Consider the following 18107-nt stretch of genomic DNA (forward strand, 5'->3'; position numbering starts at 1 on the left):
AAAATCGTCAGCACAGGTGATTACAGGTTAAACATCAGTTATCTTGCATTTCCTGATCAATAAGCGATTTCCTCCGTCTAACGTGGTACCTCGTGTCGAATATTCTGCTTCTGTTGCCAGATAGCCCCAATTTTCTGCCGTTTGGTCCACGGTGGCATCACTTTCTTGCCCAGATTGCACATCTAGCACTTCGTGGAAGAAAGCTGACATTCTGTGGTAAGAAAGAAATTATTTTCAATTTGGGGGTTTATCTTGTCCTTGGTCACGGCACCATGTGGATTCATATTTTATATTTACTGCTTGCACAGGTTGGTAACTGGTATTTAATAAAGTTCCAGAAATAAATTATTTCCCCGTTCGACATGGCAATGACTGTGGTTCTATTCAGCATTCAGTTTTCGGTGATAGCCAATTGGGTACAAACAACAGTTTTACAGTTTAAGGCCGTAGGGTAGCGTGGAGAATAGTTTCTGTTCTCATGGCGAATGGCTAAGATAGAAGTGGCAGTAAGCTTTTAAACTGAAGGAAATTGATGTCCAAATGTAGGTTTTTACAACTTTGCAAACAATTAGGAGTCAGTTAGACAAAGTCAAGCTATGGAGGGCATTAAAAACACTTTCTAATAATATTCACAAATCTTACCAGCTACGATATTTCTAACACGATGATGGGGTTCGTCAAGGAGGCCGCGTGGTGTGAACTTGAGAAACTGGTATTTGATTTTATTCATTTTTCTCTGCAGATTTCCCCGATGTAAAGATAAGCATACGTGGGAAGAGCTGGCACAGTTAGTGCCTGAGTGGGACATGGGTGATGTCTCAAAACTGTTAACATTGTGAGAAAACGAATCGTTCACAAGAACAGAACCACCTTCATTTTTGTTTCAGAATCACTCGGACACAATGGAACCTTATTCTTCTTTGCAGGTCTGTTGATGTCACTGTTACTTGAACTGTTCTCAGAACTATAAAAACACTTATTCAGATTATTATCTGGATCTTTATTCTTATAAGGACATCTGAATAATCATCGTTGCAAATCTCCGAACATACTTTACGTTCGTTCAATTACTTCGGTTTTCTGAAAAGCGCCTTCTCTAAAAATAGAAGAAACTACAATACGAAAATAATATCTATTTTGCGCATCAAAATATAAACAAAATGCTAGATAGCCAAATTTTGGCCTACATGAAGGCAGTCAGTTCTGATACGTTGTCTGTTGGTGTAAACACCTAAATAGACAAAGTAGTAACAATATATCACAGCAGATGGTATCCACACACAGTGTATAGCAAACATGAGCTATCATGACATCTGTCTCTAACGGATGGCGTACGAAACACGAGTAAAATAGGCATTGTCTAAAACATCTTAACTCAGCTAGGAGGAAGAGGAAATTCTTTACATATACTGCGATTTCAGCTCTGACTCAAAATCTACAACCCACATTTCGTCAACAGTGAGAGAAAGATGAAGAAACGCTTCACCTTAAAGTGCAAATGTATGTTTCGCGAATACAGAAACATCCAAACTTTTTTGTTTTTGTTCGACAGTGTAGCAGTGAGACGCCTAGTGCACATAAATATTTCTCTAGTTTAATAGATTTGCAATTGTTTAGTTTACTGGCGTTAGTGGAATCTCTGTGGTTTCAGTAGTTCATCCCCAATTTGTACAATAATCTTCTATCACAGATTTTACACTTATTTCATCCCACTTCTTTGAACTTGTTTTTGCCTCATAAAGAATGAAAGAGAAGAGGAACTGCAGTGTGATCTACCTAAAATACCCACTAGGGTCACTTATAGCACTGTGCAGTCACGTGTCATTTTCCACATCAAATTTTTACGTAAATGGATGATATTGTACCATCATCACTGACAGTTGTAAGCCCCCTTCCAAATTCCATTTCAAGTATCGTCGGTTAAAAGCAGAAAATGAAGTTAGTGCAAGAAAATAGTTTTTTTCTTTGTTAGAGCCCAATGTAGCTCATTCCAAGCGACAGTAACATTATTAAAACCAATTCCAAATTTAAAATTTTATCCAGATGCCAGATCTAGGAAATGAAAGAGAAAACACTGTCTCACAGGTAAAAATTTTATTTTTAGTTTTACAATAATGTAAAAACATAAATAAATTATAAAATGTCTTAAACAGCATTGTAGATTCTCTTTGCCTTGACGCTTCCGAAGGTGTAAGTCTGCAACAAGAAATAAATCAAGATGTTAGTACAGTCCATAACTACAAACGAAACGTTACAAGTGGATGATCAATAGAAAACTCCAAATCTTTATTATTAGCATCTCAAAATTAACCACTAAATCAAGAGAACTTTTGAACTGGGGTGATGTGAGCTTAGTAAAATGTGACGTACCACGACCAGCTGCTGAGCGCTGAAGCTCTTCTCGAGGGTCACGGTCTTGCCATCCTCGCCCTTCTCGACTTTGAGCAGCGTGTGGTCGTCCTTCAAGGAGACGGTGCTCTTCCACTTGCGACCCAGGGACTCCTCTGCAAACTCCTCTCCCAGGCGGAACGTGGAGCTGGTCTTGTGGTCCCCTGTTTGGGTGGTCTCTGTGTACTTGTCGCCGTCCACAGTCAATGTCACTCGAGCCTTCGTCTTCAGGGCTACCTGCTTGTGGGCTGGGTCTGTCACACCTGCAAAAAAAGTACACAAAATATTGTCGTTGGATTAGCGGAAAGTAACCTACTATCCCCAAGTTACAGTCTTCGACAACACATCTTGACGAAATAATTTGCCTGTACTTCTTTCTGCACCTCTTTAGCAGAGTGATATCTTAAAACTGCATACCAGAACCAGAAGCTAGACACTGTTTCCTTGCACACACTTTGTAATCTTATGTGATACACACGTGTGCCTTTTCTTCAACCAAATGTTTGAAACTAACATAAACTACTGAATATTGTAAGGGAAAACGGAATGGTTTTAATCCATATTGATTTATTAGTTCTATGTTGCTCAGTCAGCTAATGAGTATTTTAGCATAGCACTGTTGCCAATAGGAATTGATCTAACCTACAATGTAGGCAATATTTGTTTGTTCATGCACAGTGACATGTATCCCAAGTGAAGTAGGTAAGAAGTGTGTCAGCTAAATTTGGACTGCTAGGTTCATATGTGCACACAAGTCAAGTGTGTGTGCTGTCGACGCCGATGAAGCAGAGAATGGGATGGGTGAAATGCAATTACGATCGTAGTCTACTCGCATCAAAGAGCATGATTTGTATCATTTCTATCCGTCCACCAAGTGAGTCACTGCCATATCACAGGACCTCACTCGATGAGTAATTATCGGGATTCATGGTCTATTCAAAACAATGGCATGAAGTCTGGCCATCAGAAATCTTATAATCCTCTTTTCTCTCTTTGACAGCTAAATCTAACAATAAAATTGATTTACGTATTATGTCTTGAACTGGCGAATTCAAAAATACCATCGTGACAACGTGCGTTAGGATAACGGACTGTGGGGGAAAATACGTGCAGCTGGTAGAAGAGTATTACTGGGAAGCTTACAGACCTTCTTCTGTACACAAGTCTTATCAGTAACGAGTATCAGATTCATTAAATATTTGTCAGGTAATATTACTGAAGAGTGTTTCCAGACCTTGAACTGCATCCTTACACCACGAAAAGTCTGATTAGAAAGGAAAGGGCAAGGGGAAACAGTTTACCACCGCTATGTTTTTGCACTTGAGAACATGCTCTTATTTTTTATTGTTAGAATTGTATGGTCTGCCTTCTGCATACTAGACTGGAACGCACATTCCGCTAATGACACAACTTACAATAGCACGTACCATAGTGAAACATATACAGTTACGACATTCAGTCAAAATATGTACGATGTGCTTTAGAAGAAGAGTACCAATTTGAAAAATAACACTTATATTGGTGGTTTATGCAGTTCATGTCCACACATTCTAAAAGACATGAACTGTGCATAAATGTCAAGAATTTTAAGGTGGAGGTAGTAAATGAAAATAAAGATAAGACTGCACAAAAATGTAGGGGTTAGGTCCTAATAGCAGCTATCAATGGTTGTATTGTGTATGTAGTCTACATAGCACAGCAAGTTGCCCACATTGTATTACTAATTCCATGTCTATATAGCTCTGTAGTTTTGTTTTAGGTTCTGAAGATACAGAGGCTATGCTGCCCTCACAGAACCTATGATACACTACAAAGTAGAACCTAATTTTGAACTAAAGACAATCCGTAGCTTGTGTTGTTGTAACTAGAGGAGTAATCTGATTTTAGTAGATCTCAATGTTTTTGACCTACACAGGATGGAGGAATAACAATTTTGTTTCTCTCGTTATATGTGGATGTAAGTGCCAACGTCGACAGCGATGTGGACATGGTGTTATGTGACATACACGCGCTATAGGAGCACCACAGGAACTCTAAAGCTGTACGAACTGACAGACATTGAAACCCAAATGCTTCTATCTGCGGGTCTAGTATCTTAACCAATAGGCCACCTCACAAACGGCTAAACAGAGTCAATTCTACTTTTCAACAGCAATAATATTGTGCTCCGTAATAATAGTTAAGTGACTAAGTAAACATCAGAAACCGGAAATAAAGAAGCAAAGATACGAGCATGGAACGTTTTCTCATGGAGTATATGAAAGGAGAATTACGTCACATGTTAGTCGTTCATTGTTCTTCTACGATGAAGAAGCACCAATAATTCTCTTATGGAATAATAACTTCTTTCTTTTGCCGTTAGAAAGAAGCCAGAAAATTATCACTTAAACTGACCATAATCCTTTCTGATAGTCAGTACTCACCGTAGACGTCAAACATGGCCTCAACATTCTGCTGGCTATCCAGGTCCAGCTCATACGTCTTCCCAGAGAACTGCTTCACCATTTTTCCGGCGGTTCTACGGAGGTTCTACGGATGTCAGTTGCGGTTCTGTGACTTCAGAAGTCCTAATGTCTTGTGGTGGAACAGAAGCTCTTTTATAGTGATGTAAACGGCTCCACGCCTACTGTAGTCGTAACCGACAGAGATAAGGAAACTTCCTGCCGTAAAGTAGTAATTTCCCGCGTGTTATTTTGTGATGATCTGATTCGTTCCACTTCATTACAGAGATAATGCTGTTGCGCCATCTGAATTTCTTATCATATAACGTAAGTGCTTGCTTCCTTGAGATTATGGTTCTCTCTTCCTGTAAGAGAACGCTGTATTGGTGATGCGTGTTAGCTCTGTGCATTCGAATTGAAATTCATGTATTCTACAAGAACTAATTAGATTTGAAAGTAAATCATACTGCCTTGAAGGGAAAGTAGTATATTGACAACGGAATTTAGTGAAATCAAGTCTGCGAATTAGGTTAGTATATGAGACACTAGAATTGATAGATTGCTTTGCTAAGTGAGCAGCTAAGTAAATGATTAGAGCCGAAGAATAGATATATACATGCAAACTGGCAATATCAAGAGAATCATATCTGGAGAATAAAAATTTAATAACATCAAATGTGAGATTTAGACTTTGGCAGCCTCTGTTGGAGGCACATGTCTGAAGTTTGTGTGAAAGTAAAATACGAGCTATAAGCACTTCAGACAGGAAGAGATTGTAAACAGTTTGAATATAGGGGAAGTCGGGGCAGAACGGGATAGCGGGGCACAATGGGAAATTGCAGTTTTCTAGATTCGACAGTGCCGAACCTGTTGTATGGGCATGTAACTATTTAGTTTGAAGTGCAAGATCTAAGCGAATTGTTGTCCGTCACGTTACCGCTTGCGTAGTTCTAACGTTTGGTGAATTTCAACGTCAGGAAAGCTGTTAATTGTTAATTTTATACCCTAAAATGACACATTTCCTTAAAGTGCATGGAATTTGTTGCACGTTAGTTGTTTAATGCGTTTAAATAAGTCAGTTATTACACTCCATAAAAGTTGTTAACCTCAAAAGTGCTCTTGGGGCGGATCGGGACGGGGCAGAATGGGATAGTGTCCTGTTCTGCCCCGTCATATTTTGAAGCAAGTAGAAAGCAAACCCAGCCTGGATGTTCATGGATGCCAGACTCTCGCAACCAGCTATGTTGGCCGAACAACTCAGCTTTCCAGATATCGCCCGAGGCTGTCATTCCAATCCCACTAATCTGTCAAAATACTCGGCGGACTACAAGACGAGAAGGAAAAACCGTCGTAGTAACAGATTCTTCTTGTAAGAAGGAACTGCAGAATACTGTCCCACGTAAGGTAGGTCTACAGAAGGGAGGAGGGTGCAGAAATATGAACAATGTCAGGACACAGACGTCAGGTTCAGTGCAACTTAAGACAAAAATATCAAACTGTACACCCTAAAAAACCAAAACAGAGGACATCAAAGACCTTAAGAAAAATAAAAGGAAGAAGTTAATCGAAAAGAGAGAATCAGAGAGAGAGGATGCTGGCTGTCTCTACTGTGGGGACAACTACTGCGTTTCTAATGAGGGCTGGGTCGCATGCCACAGTGGGCACACAATTCATGTGCTGGCATCGACAGTGAAGATGAAGAGGAGATACTGATTTGTGACTATTGTCGAAAGGACTAGTAGTTAGTGGTTTGGTGGTTATCAAGCATTGTACATTTTTCAGAATGACATTAAAATGCTTTCTTATTTTGAAGAATGACTTTTTAATTGTTTAAATTAGACCTTCCGTAGGCTGAATTGCCTGTTATACAACATTTTGTCATAGTTTAATACGATATTCGTAATTCAAATTCAACGTTTATGCAACAATTTAACAAAAAATACCCTTATCCCATTCTGCCCCGTGGGTGGGGCGGAACGGGAAATATGCAAGACTTTCTTTGAAAAATTGTAAAAATTTTAAAATGTATTGTTTTAAGTGATTTTATTATAAGGTACATTAGGTTACTCCGCAAGGTGTTTTTTATCACTTTAAGAAGTATTTCCTTGTGTTCCCTTATGTTATAGAATTTGTTACACATTAAGTATACCGTTTCGCCCCGCGTTCCCCTAGTGGCATAGTAGGACGCTGACGATTAGATTGGTAGATCGCATCAAATATGCGAGAAAAGAAATGTACGGCAGAATTTAAATAAGAGAAGAAGTCGATTGATATGGCAGAAATTGAGGCAGTAAGGATCTCTCGATTTCGTAATGATCTGTAGGAAGCATAAATTGTACAGACAGACCAAGCCTTCACTATAGTAGGCGGTCTGAAAACCGTGTAGGTCGCAGTATTTATGGAGAGAAGGAGAGGCTAACACAGGATAGACAAGTGTGGGGACCTGCATCAAACCAGTAATCACAAATCAACGATGTTCTAAACCAGACAATCCCCGAATGAATCATAAGCCAGACATTATACACACTACAGTTTTAGTATTTGGATAATAGATTTAGATATGATATTAGTACTTATTTATAAGTTCAGATGTGTGTAAAATACGTCTGGATATCGTTTGGAGGGAGTAACTTGTATGCACAAGTTCACACCTACACTTTGACATGAGTGCACTCTGGAAATATTGTGACAGAAAAAAGGACCACTTTGTCCTCTGTTAACCACTTGTCATGTAATAAGAGCCTCCTACTAAGCGACGAAATGTCACGGCTTCATAATCTGATCAGGATTTAAGAATTAAACAACATGCTCTCTTATTATGGTTGAGTTTGTTTTCTTGGACAGTCTGTTTTATTACGGAAAAAGGACAGTATGGATTCTCCAACGAAAATCTTTTAGACAATCGAAATATGTCATTCTTTGAATCACACTATTTGCCATAACTGTTTCAAGAAATATTGTCTCAGTAAGAATGGTCCCCTAAGCATTTTTATTGTACGTTCTTCGTATTAACGTATTTCACCAGTTCTACAGAGGCATTTCAAAATTTTATATTGTAATACAGGTAACTTCATTATGTTTATAACATCATAACTATTGTGAAAAGGACGCCTCTGATGGCACTACGCCAACATTTAATTAAAGTGAAGAAGTACTATAGCCGCTAATTATGAAGGTTCCATGGACATTACAAAAGGAGAGACTGTTCATGATCACATGAACAGCAGTGCGTGCTCAGCATGTGCTCCCATTTTGGTACAAAATTTCTTAAGGAGTTCTTGTGGTAGGGCGTTCCATTCCCCACCAACGTCTTTGACAACTGATCGACGGTTTTTGGTGTATGCGAACATGCTGCAATACGTATATCTACCGTATACCAGAAGTACCGATAGGATTTAAGTCGGGGGTTAAAGGCAGGTGATTCCATTCACTGTTTGGTCTCTTGTTGCAAGAGCTGTTCTGCCTATACAGATCAATGCGGCTGCCCATTGCTATCGACGAAAATGAAATCAGAATCACAATAACATTTACCGGTCAGTGTAATATGTTCGGAGATTTGGTGGTCAGCACGTCCATCCAACATTCTATCTCCCCACACCATGGCACCTGGGCTACCAAGACAGATATGTTCGACATTGTTCATGGGTGCATTTAGTGTTTCCACATCTCATTGTAGTACAATATGAGGGTACGTTCAGAATCACAACTCAGACTACATAATCATCTGAGAAGAGCATGTGAGACCGTTCCCAAGTAGATCCAGTCCCTATGCTCTTGCGACCATCGCATTCGGGATGTTGGAGATTCAAACCTGTGTCTGGCCGTCCTGATTTATAGTTTTTCCACGATTTCCCTAAAACGCTTACCTCCCCCAAACCAACCAACCAACCATCCCTGTGGAACTGTCGTGCCACTGTCGAGTGTAAGATTGTATGACTTGCACCTGCTGTTTGACATAAATTCACTCTTGCCATTTGTGCAAAGTAGCCGTGATCTTCTATGTAGTTTACCATTGTCAACCACCTTCTCTCATTTGGGCTGCAGTGATTGTGATTTGGAGGGCTCTCCATTTTCGTAAATTATGTTGTGAACAATACCAAGCTACATGGACTACTGGACTATATGTGTCACACTTCCTCTTCCTCCATGTTTCCTGATGATTCTTCCCCTCGAGAATCCATCCAAATTTTGTCTCTGGCCCATGCTGTAATGAAAAACACTGTAACTGCTCGCTGAGTAAGTAATACTGTCCCTTCCCTCAACTGCGTTGTGTTTCGGGGGCAGCCCAATTTGGTGAGAAGTCACGCTGACGTCATGCCATGTCACGTCCAACTTCCTGCACACGACTGTCAGACCTCTGCTCCCTCACTTCCATTTATTTCAACAGCGTTGCTAACGTAATATGTTACTTTATCTATCTCGTCATTAAGTTCTGCAGAATACTTTAAATTCAATATTGATATAATCGTTAAAACTCCATCTGAGTGGTCTGGAACTGACATTTAAACAATCCATTGTGTATTTCAGTTGCAGCAGCACTTTGTTGCTACAGTAATTAAGAGAAAATCTGTGACATGTTTTATGTGTTATCAAATAGGTGAAAGTGCGTAAAACGAAACAAAGTTTGTTTTGAGTTCAGTCAAAATGTGATGAATAAATTTGTGGTCTTTTCCTTCGGGCGAATGTATGGTAGTTTTCAATAGTGTTAATAACATTTCTGCGAACATTTTCTTCAAACGAGTGACACGTGCCATTGTCAAAAAACCTAAATAGCCTGTTTTTACGTTGGAGGTAATTTTGACGATCACAAGAGAATCAACATAAATCCGGAAAGAAGCTAAATGACATTTGTCAAGGTTGAAGTTATAGTATCTTCATTTCTAGCGTAACTCGAGCGTTTCACCAATAACCATAACCGAAGATGACAAGCGCTCCGTCGCCCTTCCAGAGGGTCTATACATGAAGAGTAAGGCGTACTAATAGGTGGAGTCTCAGATGTTTTTTTTGTTAGCTCCCGAACAAGACCAGCACTGACGAGAATCTGTTCACAGGTTACAAGAGCAGTTGGCAGACTTTATCGTAAAATATACAAGCAACAGCCTAGCACTTTTTCTTTAATTTAACTATTAATAACTTCAGATTTTTTTTTCTATCTTCGTATTGAGTGGAAACATGCTTCAGTGAGGTGTTTCCAGAAGTGAGAAAGAGAGAGTAGATGTGTGGAAGAAGCGACTTTGGAGCTTCAATTGACGAAGTTTAAAGCAGCTTTTCCAAAACTGACATCTGTTCATTATCTCCAAGTGCGTACCTAATGACATAGAGTCGTGAGATTTTGCTGAGAAATTAACTACTCTCAATTCTCGTCCTCTTCTTCATCGCTTCATCGTCATGTTATGGCTATTACAACTATTATTATTATTATTATTATTATTATTATTATTATTATTATTATTAAAATTTCAGTGTTCATTTAATGTATTTTAGTTTTTGGTCTATTAAATACTAATGTGCATCTTGTATTTTATGTGTTTTTATGTTTGTGCAAATATATTGCAACTACAGCTTATTCAGATACACTTACTTCCTCTCAAAAAAAGTATATTCAGTAATAAACGTAATTATTATCATTTTAGAAATTAACCTGCACCTAAATATCAATCTCAATTAGACATTCTCTATTATATTTCACAGATAAGGTTTTTCATTTAAAACTTCATGAAATTATAACCCATATCATATATAGCGAGATAGATTATATTTTCATAAATATATAATATGCAGGCGAATTTTCGCAGGTGGAATATTACCTGCTTTATTACTATTTTCATTGAAGAGACAGAGCGTCTTCAGATTTGTTTGTGCACTCGAGTTAACTTGTTGCAAGGTAGCCTCATGGAGACCTAAGAGATAGGTCACAGCCACTGAATATTAGGGCATGCTGAAAAGTAATGTCTCTGAAATATTTCTCCGAAAACTCTAAAAGTATTTTAAATAAAAAGAACGTCATTAACCATCAGCGTTTTTGTTCCAAATATGTGCCGCCCTCTGATGTTAGAGGTCTCCGAATTGTAGCGTCTAACATGGCAGTGGGAAATATAGCTATGTCGTTGGATGGGAAAGACCGTGCTGTAATCGGGTTTAGAATTCGAAGAGTTCGCCTCCAAATGGTGCAGCCTGTCCTTTTTCATGACAATTCCAGCCCACATACATCTGTGACATCTGCAGCAATCCGACGCCTTGAGTTCACTGCCATCAGTCATCCTTCATACTATGCTGACTTGGCCCCATCCTATTCCGAGTTCTTCACTTTGATAGTGATGAGACGGTGTAAGCATAGATGAGGTTGTGGTTCCGTCAACAAAGTCAAACATACTACAGTGATGGTATCTACAAAGTGGTCTCTCGTGTCCGTCGCCAGCATGACTACGTTGAGAAATAGGTTTGTAGACACGAAGAATGAAGATGTAGAAGGTTAGTAACGACGTTTTTCTTTCTTTTTTTTTAGCTACAAGTTAAACTTGGAGGCGTTGCGTTTAAGGAAAGGCAAACCTACGTTTCTAGCATTTTTAGACTTACAGAAAGCATTTGACAATGTTACCTGGAATACTCTCTTTCAAATTCTGAAGGTGGCAGAGGTAAAATACAGGCAGCGAAAGGCTATTTACGATTTGTACAGAAAGCAGATGGCATTTATAAGAGTCGAGGCTCATGAAAGAGAAGCAGTGGTTGGAAAGGGAGTGACTCAGGGTTGTAGCCTCTCCCCAACGTTATTCAATCTGTATATTGAGCAAGCAGTGAAGGAAACAAAAGAAAAATCCGGAGTACTTATTAAAATCCATGGAGAAGAAATGAAAACTTTGAGGTTCGACGATGACATTGTAATTCTGTCAGAGACGGCAAAGGACTTGCAGTTGAAATTAATTGATAGTGTCTTGAAAGGAGGATATAAGATGAACATCAACAAAAGCAAAACGAGGATAATGGAATTTAGTCGAATTAAGTCGGGTGATGCTGAGGGAATTAGATTAGGAAATGAGACACTTAACATAGTAAAGGAGTTTTGCTATTAGGGGAGCAAAATAAATGATGATGGTCAAAGTAGAGAGGATATAAAATGTAGTCTGGCAATGGCAAGGGAAGAGTTTCTGAAAAAGAGAAATTTGTTAAGCGTCAGAAAGTCGTTTCTGAAAGTGTTTGTATGGAAGTGAAACATGGACAATAAATAGTTTAGACAAGAAGAGAATATAGGCTTTCGGAATGTGCTACAGAAGAATGCTGAAGATTAGATGGGTATATCAGATAACTAATGAGGATGTATTGAACAGAATTGGGGAGAAGAGAAATTTGCGGCACAACTTGACTAGAAGGAGGGACCTGTTGGTAGGAGATGTTCTGAGGCATCAAGGGATCACCAATTTAGTATTGGAGGGCAGCGTGGAGGGTTAAAATCGTAGAGGGAGACCAATAAATGAATACACAAAACAGGTTCAGAAGGATGTAGTTTGCAGTAGGTACCGGTAGATGGAGAAGCTTGCACAGGATAGAGTAGCATGGAGAGCTGCAGCAAACCAGTCTCTGGACTGGAGACCACAACGACAACAACGTTTCAGGACGCACTCTTAAATTCGTCACAAAGTATATTGAGACATGTGCAAATTAATAGCTGTCACGCAAGAATGGCTACATCTTTATTATGTATCCAGTTCAACGATTTATCTGAATAGGCGACGTGGTGCTACCAGTTTGACCGCTATTTCGCAGGGTCGGGCATTGTCAATCTTTTTCTTTCTACTGCCACTTCGAGGGAAGACGCACAATGGTGGCCCAGCTGCCAATCCTTGGTGCTCCAAATCCGTCGGACTTCCAATACGCATTCTTGCCTTGCTAGCGAAAAGCCGTAACCTGGTTCGTGGTATGTCTGTACGATCTTGCATGCTGAAATGAACAATATACCTGTCCTTTCTGATGCTAGTCACGTTGGGCCATTGAGGTCCTACATGAAGCTTAGTTTGGTCCTCCTGAACCAATCGATTTCATATTTGTATGAGTTTGATGGGATCCGTGCCGACGCCAGCACCAATTTCACTGCACGATGGACCAATCTCGGTGTCCCCCGAACGCCGGCCGGGATGGCCGAGCGGTTCAAGGCGCTTCAATCTGGAACTGCGCTACAGCCACGGTCGCAGGTTCGAATCATGTCTCGGGCATGGATGTGTGTGATGTCCTTAGGTTTGTTAGGTTTAAGTGGTTCTGAGTTCTAGGAGACTGATGACCTCAGATGTTAAATGCCATAGTGCTCAGAGCAATTTGAACCATTTTTGTTCCACAACCTTTCCACTATCGCACAGCGATGCATGCTGACTTGTTTCAAGTGATAGTAATTCTCACATCGTTAAGGGATCGCGATGCCACACAAGAGTCGGCAACGCGAATCGATACCACAGACATTAGAGAGTGGTTCCTTGAATCCACAACAAACAGTGGATGGCACTGGTGAAGAACACGCCTCTCTCTCTCAGCACAACACAGCAGTACCCTCACAGTCGGCTCAGTATAGTGTCATACATGCAAGAACTCATCCGTAGTTCGTGATCTGATCTGAAACAGTCAACATTATGGTGTAGGAGCAACGGGTTGTTAAAGTTTCTGATGAACTTTGAATTTCAAGAGAGCAGTTTGTCAATCAATGCATGAAACGATGATTTTCTGCTAAACGACAGCTTTACAGCAGGTATCAAGTACTCCTGTTGTAGTAAGTGTTTCAAAGTTAACTAAATCTTTTGTTCATGTATGTAACAAAGTTAACTAATATTTCATCTGTTCTAGTTTCATGAGCCTTCTCTCAGGCAAATCAAAGAATATAGAATTGTGCCTGGAGAAAAACAGTTTCCTTCTGTCACAACACTAATATGCGCCATCCTGATAGGAAAAAGTTTAGTGTGCAACTAAAAATTAACAGAAATGATTGCAGAAGGACAGTAGCAATAGCGTTTCATACCCGCCAGTACTTTGCAATTACATGCTTTTCCCTGCAGAGGCAACCAATGAGATATTTTCAATCCTTCTTTCTAATCCATAGCTTTCCATTTTTCGTTAAATTTATGGGGGAAGAGAAAATTTTGTAAATAGCCGGGCCGTCACCGTAGCAGGCGTGCTGGAGGCCCCCCAGCAGTGACGGTGACAGCGGGAGGGCTTTTGTTGCCCTATGTAAGTAACCTGATCACAAGGATGTAGTCTCGCAAGTATGTTGACAGAGGGGTGGTCATCGGCGAGCGTCGGAGGGGGGGGGGGGGGGGGGGAGGGGGGGGCATCGAAGGATGTGTAGCATGGGATTAGACTGCCATTTGTATCTTTTCGACTGGCATCCGAAAACTGCGGAAACATGAACTAAGGCGACATTTTTACTACATGCATCCATACAGGACCGACATGCTGTTATTTTTTACTTGGATACTGAAGAAAAAACACTGGCAGACACTCATCAAGGAATAAGGAAAGTGTATGGGGCAGCACGTCTGACGAAAGGTCTGTTGTGGAGTGGTGCAACAAGGGCTGGTCCTCTTCATGATAACACACGTCCCCATACTGCAAATATCGTAACGCAGCAATTTACCCAACTCAAGTGGGAGACATTGAGCAAGAGCCGTATATCCATGTTCTCTCCCCAAGTGACTCACCCCTTTGGTCCCTTAAAAAAATGTCGCCAGGATCGTCGAGTCCTGTCAGATAGGGATGTGCAGATGTCAGTAACAGACCACTTCACGCAACAGGACATGGTATCGGGTATCTTCAACCTAGTGCGTCGGTTTTATGGTTGTCTCAATGGACATGGAGATTTTTCCTTAGTGGTATTAAAATTCTCGTCTGTATGGCCTTCGATTGGAAACTTTTTGATAGCTCCTTATATTTTGCTTTTCAGCCATACGATGAAAAAGTAAAATACGCTATTGGTAGTCAACAAGGTCATCAGTAGGTTTAAACTGTCGATATATCGATAGCACTGTCAGCTATCGCCGATCCCTGCTCAATCCAAAACCAACTATTGAACATTGTTGGTCTTACTTATCTTCAGTAGTTTTGTTAACGAGTTTATTTCCTGCTGGCAGTTGACTCTAATGTAAGTCCTACTGTTTATTGTCTTGTGCTGTGTGCTGTTCTGATAGTTCCTAATTATGAATCAGTTGTAACGAGAGAGTAGGGAAAATCTGATTTTCATTCGTCCACTAGCGTCATGGTAAGTTAAAAGTACGTAAGCATTACTATAATAGCCTAATAATATAACAGCAGTTTACCGTTGGCACTGGAGTTGGTATTTGGAGATGGGTAAAACTTTGTAGTTGCAATATTTTAGTATTTCATAATGCAGCGGAACGGTAAAGATCATTAAAATAATGCAAAATTAAATCGATTACACAGATGTACACACCTGAATTTTTTGAGTCGCCCAAAAATCTAGTTGATCAACAAAAATATCGCCCAAACGTCGATGGTTGCATTTATTTACAAAATTTCCTCAAAATTCTATTATTATTAACCCTAATGGCAAAATATCACCCGATCTTGTCACCCAGGAAGTACTCAATTTTAAAAACCAGTTCCGATACGTAACAAGTGGGGAGGGGGGAGGGAGGGGGTTTAGGAAGTGCGAAAGGGCTATCTGATGACAGCTCATTCTGTGATTTGTTCGTTGCTAAAAGACTTTTTCAGCAGGCTGCTTGAATTCGTCCCTCCCTCCCCATTTCGTCCATAACCTATTTACGCTCTTGTAATACTATAACAACTGAAACCACGAATTCCCTGCACAATTAAATACAAAAATATGCATGCACTCATGCACTGTCACATGAAGAAACAACATGTAATATCAGAATTTCACCTTTTCTTGTGATGCATTTTTTGTGCTTGGAAACAATCTACGATAACCAGGTTTTCCAAATTTTCCAGCTAACATGGTAGCTCTGCGCCTTGAGCATTGACCTATCAATACCAGGATTTGAAAGTTATTGGGTTTCGAAAATGGTTTTCTGTGGATTCCCATTTCCAGTTTAGGCAAATGTTGGGATGGGTTCCTTATCATAGGCGACAGCCAATTCCTTACGAATTTCTTATTTTCCTGACAGATTCCTATTCCCTTGAAGATGAAACTTCTCTGCTTAAATGAAAAAAATCTGCATCAAAGGCGAGCCAAACACCTCCTCAGAGACTACTGGCAGTAAAATCCATAATTACATTCGATTGATGCTAGCGACCTGTGTTTTGTACTATGTGTCTGTGCATAAGGTTTGCTCAATTGTAGCGCGGAAATATATCACATTTTCCACTGTTGCCACAAGAACGATGTTCTACTGTGAAAAGTCTTATTCCTAATATTCTTGCGGACTGAGATCAACTATCACAACACTACCATATTTGTAAATAAACGTAATATAAACGACAATATATGCTGTATATCGTAGAGGAGTTTATTGGCATGAAAGATTGTATAACCATATGTTCGTGGTTAAATACAAACTCATTTATGAGGTCGCATGCAGTAGAAGGCTAGCTGGAACTAACGCAGGAACCAATTTTAAGATCCCAAAACTGTAGCTCATAGAATTTATGAAATCCGTCTTCTTCCTAAATAAGTTTGATTGCTATAGTTTCAAGTTAGTAATAACAAATAATTTATTAATAATAAATTTTTAAGAAAACTTGATGACTTGGGGAAGCTGACGTATAGTAACGAAATTAGTTAGTTATAAAAATCTGAGATTGAATCGAGTAATTTGGGATGGTTTAACGTACTGAAGAAATTATGATTTGGGTTCACATAAGTCGTAAATTTAAATACAGCATTGTATTAGGAGAAATATAACCATTGCCAAAAGAGATTTGAACCCATAGAACTTTTATGTAATTCAGCCCAACGTTAAGATTCTTCTGCTCTGCGATGATGATCGTTATAGTATAAGACTGAACTCCGTTTCATTAGCAGAAACTATTCGTTCATATAAATACAGGGGGTATAGAACATATAAACAAATATATCTACATCTCATACATATGGTCCCTGACGGCAGTTTCTGATGCTAGGAAAGATTTAGCACAGAAGGTAGCTTTGCATACTAATTGCAGAACTGGCAGTCACACGAACTGCGCGAATGCGCGCCTATTGGCCTGCATGCACGCAGTTTAACGTTGGACCATTGACTGTGATGTGCATTTGAAGATTCCTGGCATCCCGGAATGGTACCAGCAGTGACAGCATTTCTAGTGACGATGTCTTCTTGTGTTTCCAGAACAGATTCGTCCACCAGTTGCTCCATATGACCCCAGAGGAAGAAATCCAGACACATGAGGTTAGGTGACTTCGGTGGCCAGGCCACATGGACACCACGGCGAAGTCATCGATTCCTGAATGTAGCTCTCTGATGATTCCTCATAGCAGTGCTGAAGTGGGCTGGCATCCCATGGGGCTGGTCTCTATTGTGGTAGGCGCACTTGACTGAGTGCCTACTATCGATCTTCGCGTTACTGGTGCGCTGGCAACAGCTTATGTCAGCACACATCCTGCAGCAGATCTTGCGACACATGTTCCATGAAGATGCGGAATCCCAGTCCATTGAGGTGGACTGGAATAAATAAGGAGTACAGTCCGATCAGCCTAATAGCAAGAATGATCGCCCACACACTAGCACTGAATCTCTGTTGATCAACACGAGGTCAAGGAACTCATGGATTCACATGTGCCCAAACATGCAAATTGAAGATATTTTGATGTCAGTTCACATTACTAGTCATTGACACTGAGCCAACAGCTTATGTCAGTACCATTAGCTAAACCTTCAGTAACAAGTCGATTTCACATTCCATATATTATGTACTTGTCTGTCCCCTGTATTATCTGAAGGAGTAGTTTCGAAACATGGAGAATGTATGTTACACTTTTTTGATACAAGTGTTTCTTCCTTAATTTTTTAGATCAAATACTATTTATATGAACACCTCCCAAAAGATGATTATATACACAAACTTAATAAGTAAATATATGTGTTTCAGTATAAAAATATTATCCTTTTTAAGATATCCTTTAACAAACTGCCCCTTCCCCACTTTGACATATGACACGTTGCTGACTACATCCTAGCTTGAAGAAAAACATTCCAAGTATAGTGATATTCATATGCACTAAATCTTGGCATTTCGTTTCTTTCACTGTCGATTTCAAAATTTGCATAAACATTATTGGCGCATTCTTCTTTCGTTGAAATGAGTAAAATTTGGAAGCATGGAACT

The 18107-nt window shown here is 39.8% G+C and overlaps 1 protein-coding gene across 2 annotated transcripts in view; it reads right to left on the reverse strand.

Annotated features, from left to right (window-relative positions):
• Nucleotides 1-2079: 2079 nt before the first annotated feature.
• Nucleotides 2080-18107, reverse strand: part of LOC126284699 (fatty acid-binding protein, muscle-like) — a 28985-nt gene continuing 12957 nt past the window's right edge. The window contains exons 1-3 of one of the 2 annotated variants that reach the window (XM_049983828.1): nt 4812-4965; nt 2371-2651; nt 2080-2196 (exon numbers count right to left, since the gene is read on the reverse strand). In XM_049983828.1, coding sequence (XP_049839785.1) covers nt 2146-2196; nt 2371-2651; nt 4812-4893 — 414 coding nt within the window. In that variant the 5' untranslated portion in view covers nt 4894-4965 and the 3' untranslated portion in view covers nt 2080-2145. Of the gene's footprint in view, nt 2197-2370; nt 2652-4811; nt 4966-18107 lie in introns of those variants that run through there. The other variant, XM_049983829.1, reaches the window with a different exon arrangement.

This window comes from Schistocerca gregaria, chromosome 8 (genome assembly GCF_023897955.1).
Source record: "Schistocerca gregaria isolate iqSchGreg1 chromosome 8, iqSchGreg1.2, whole genome shotgun sequence".
In the NCBI taxonomy this organism is placed as follows: domain Eukaryota; kingdom Metazoa; phylum Arthropoda; class Insecta; order Orthoptera; family Acrididae; genus Schistocerca; species Schistocerca gregaria.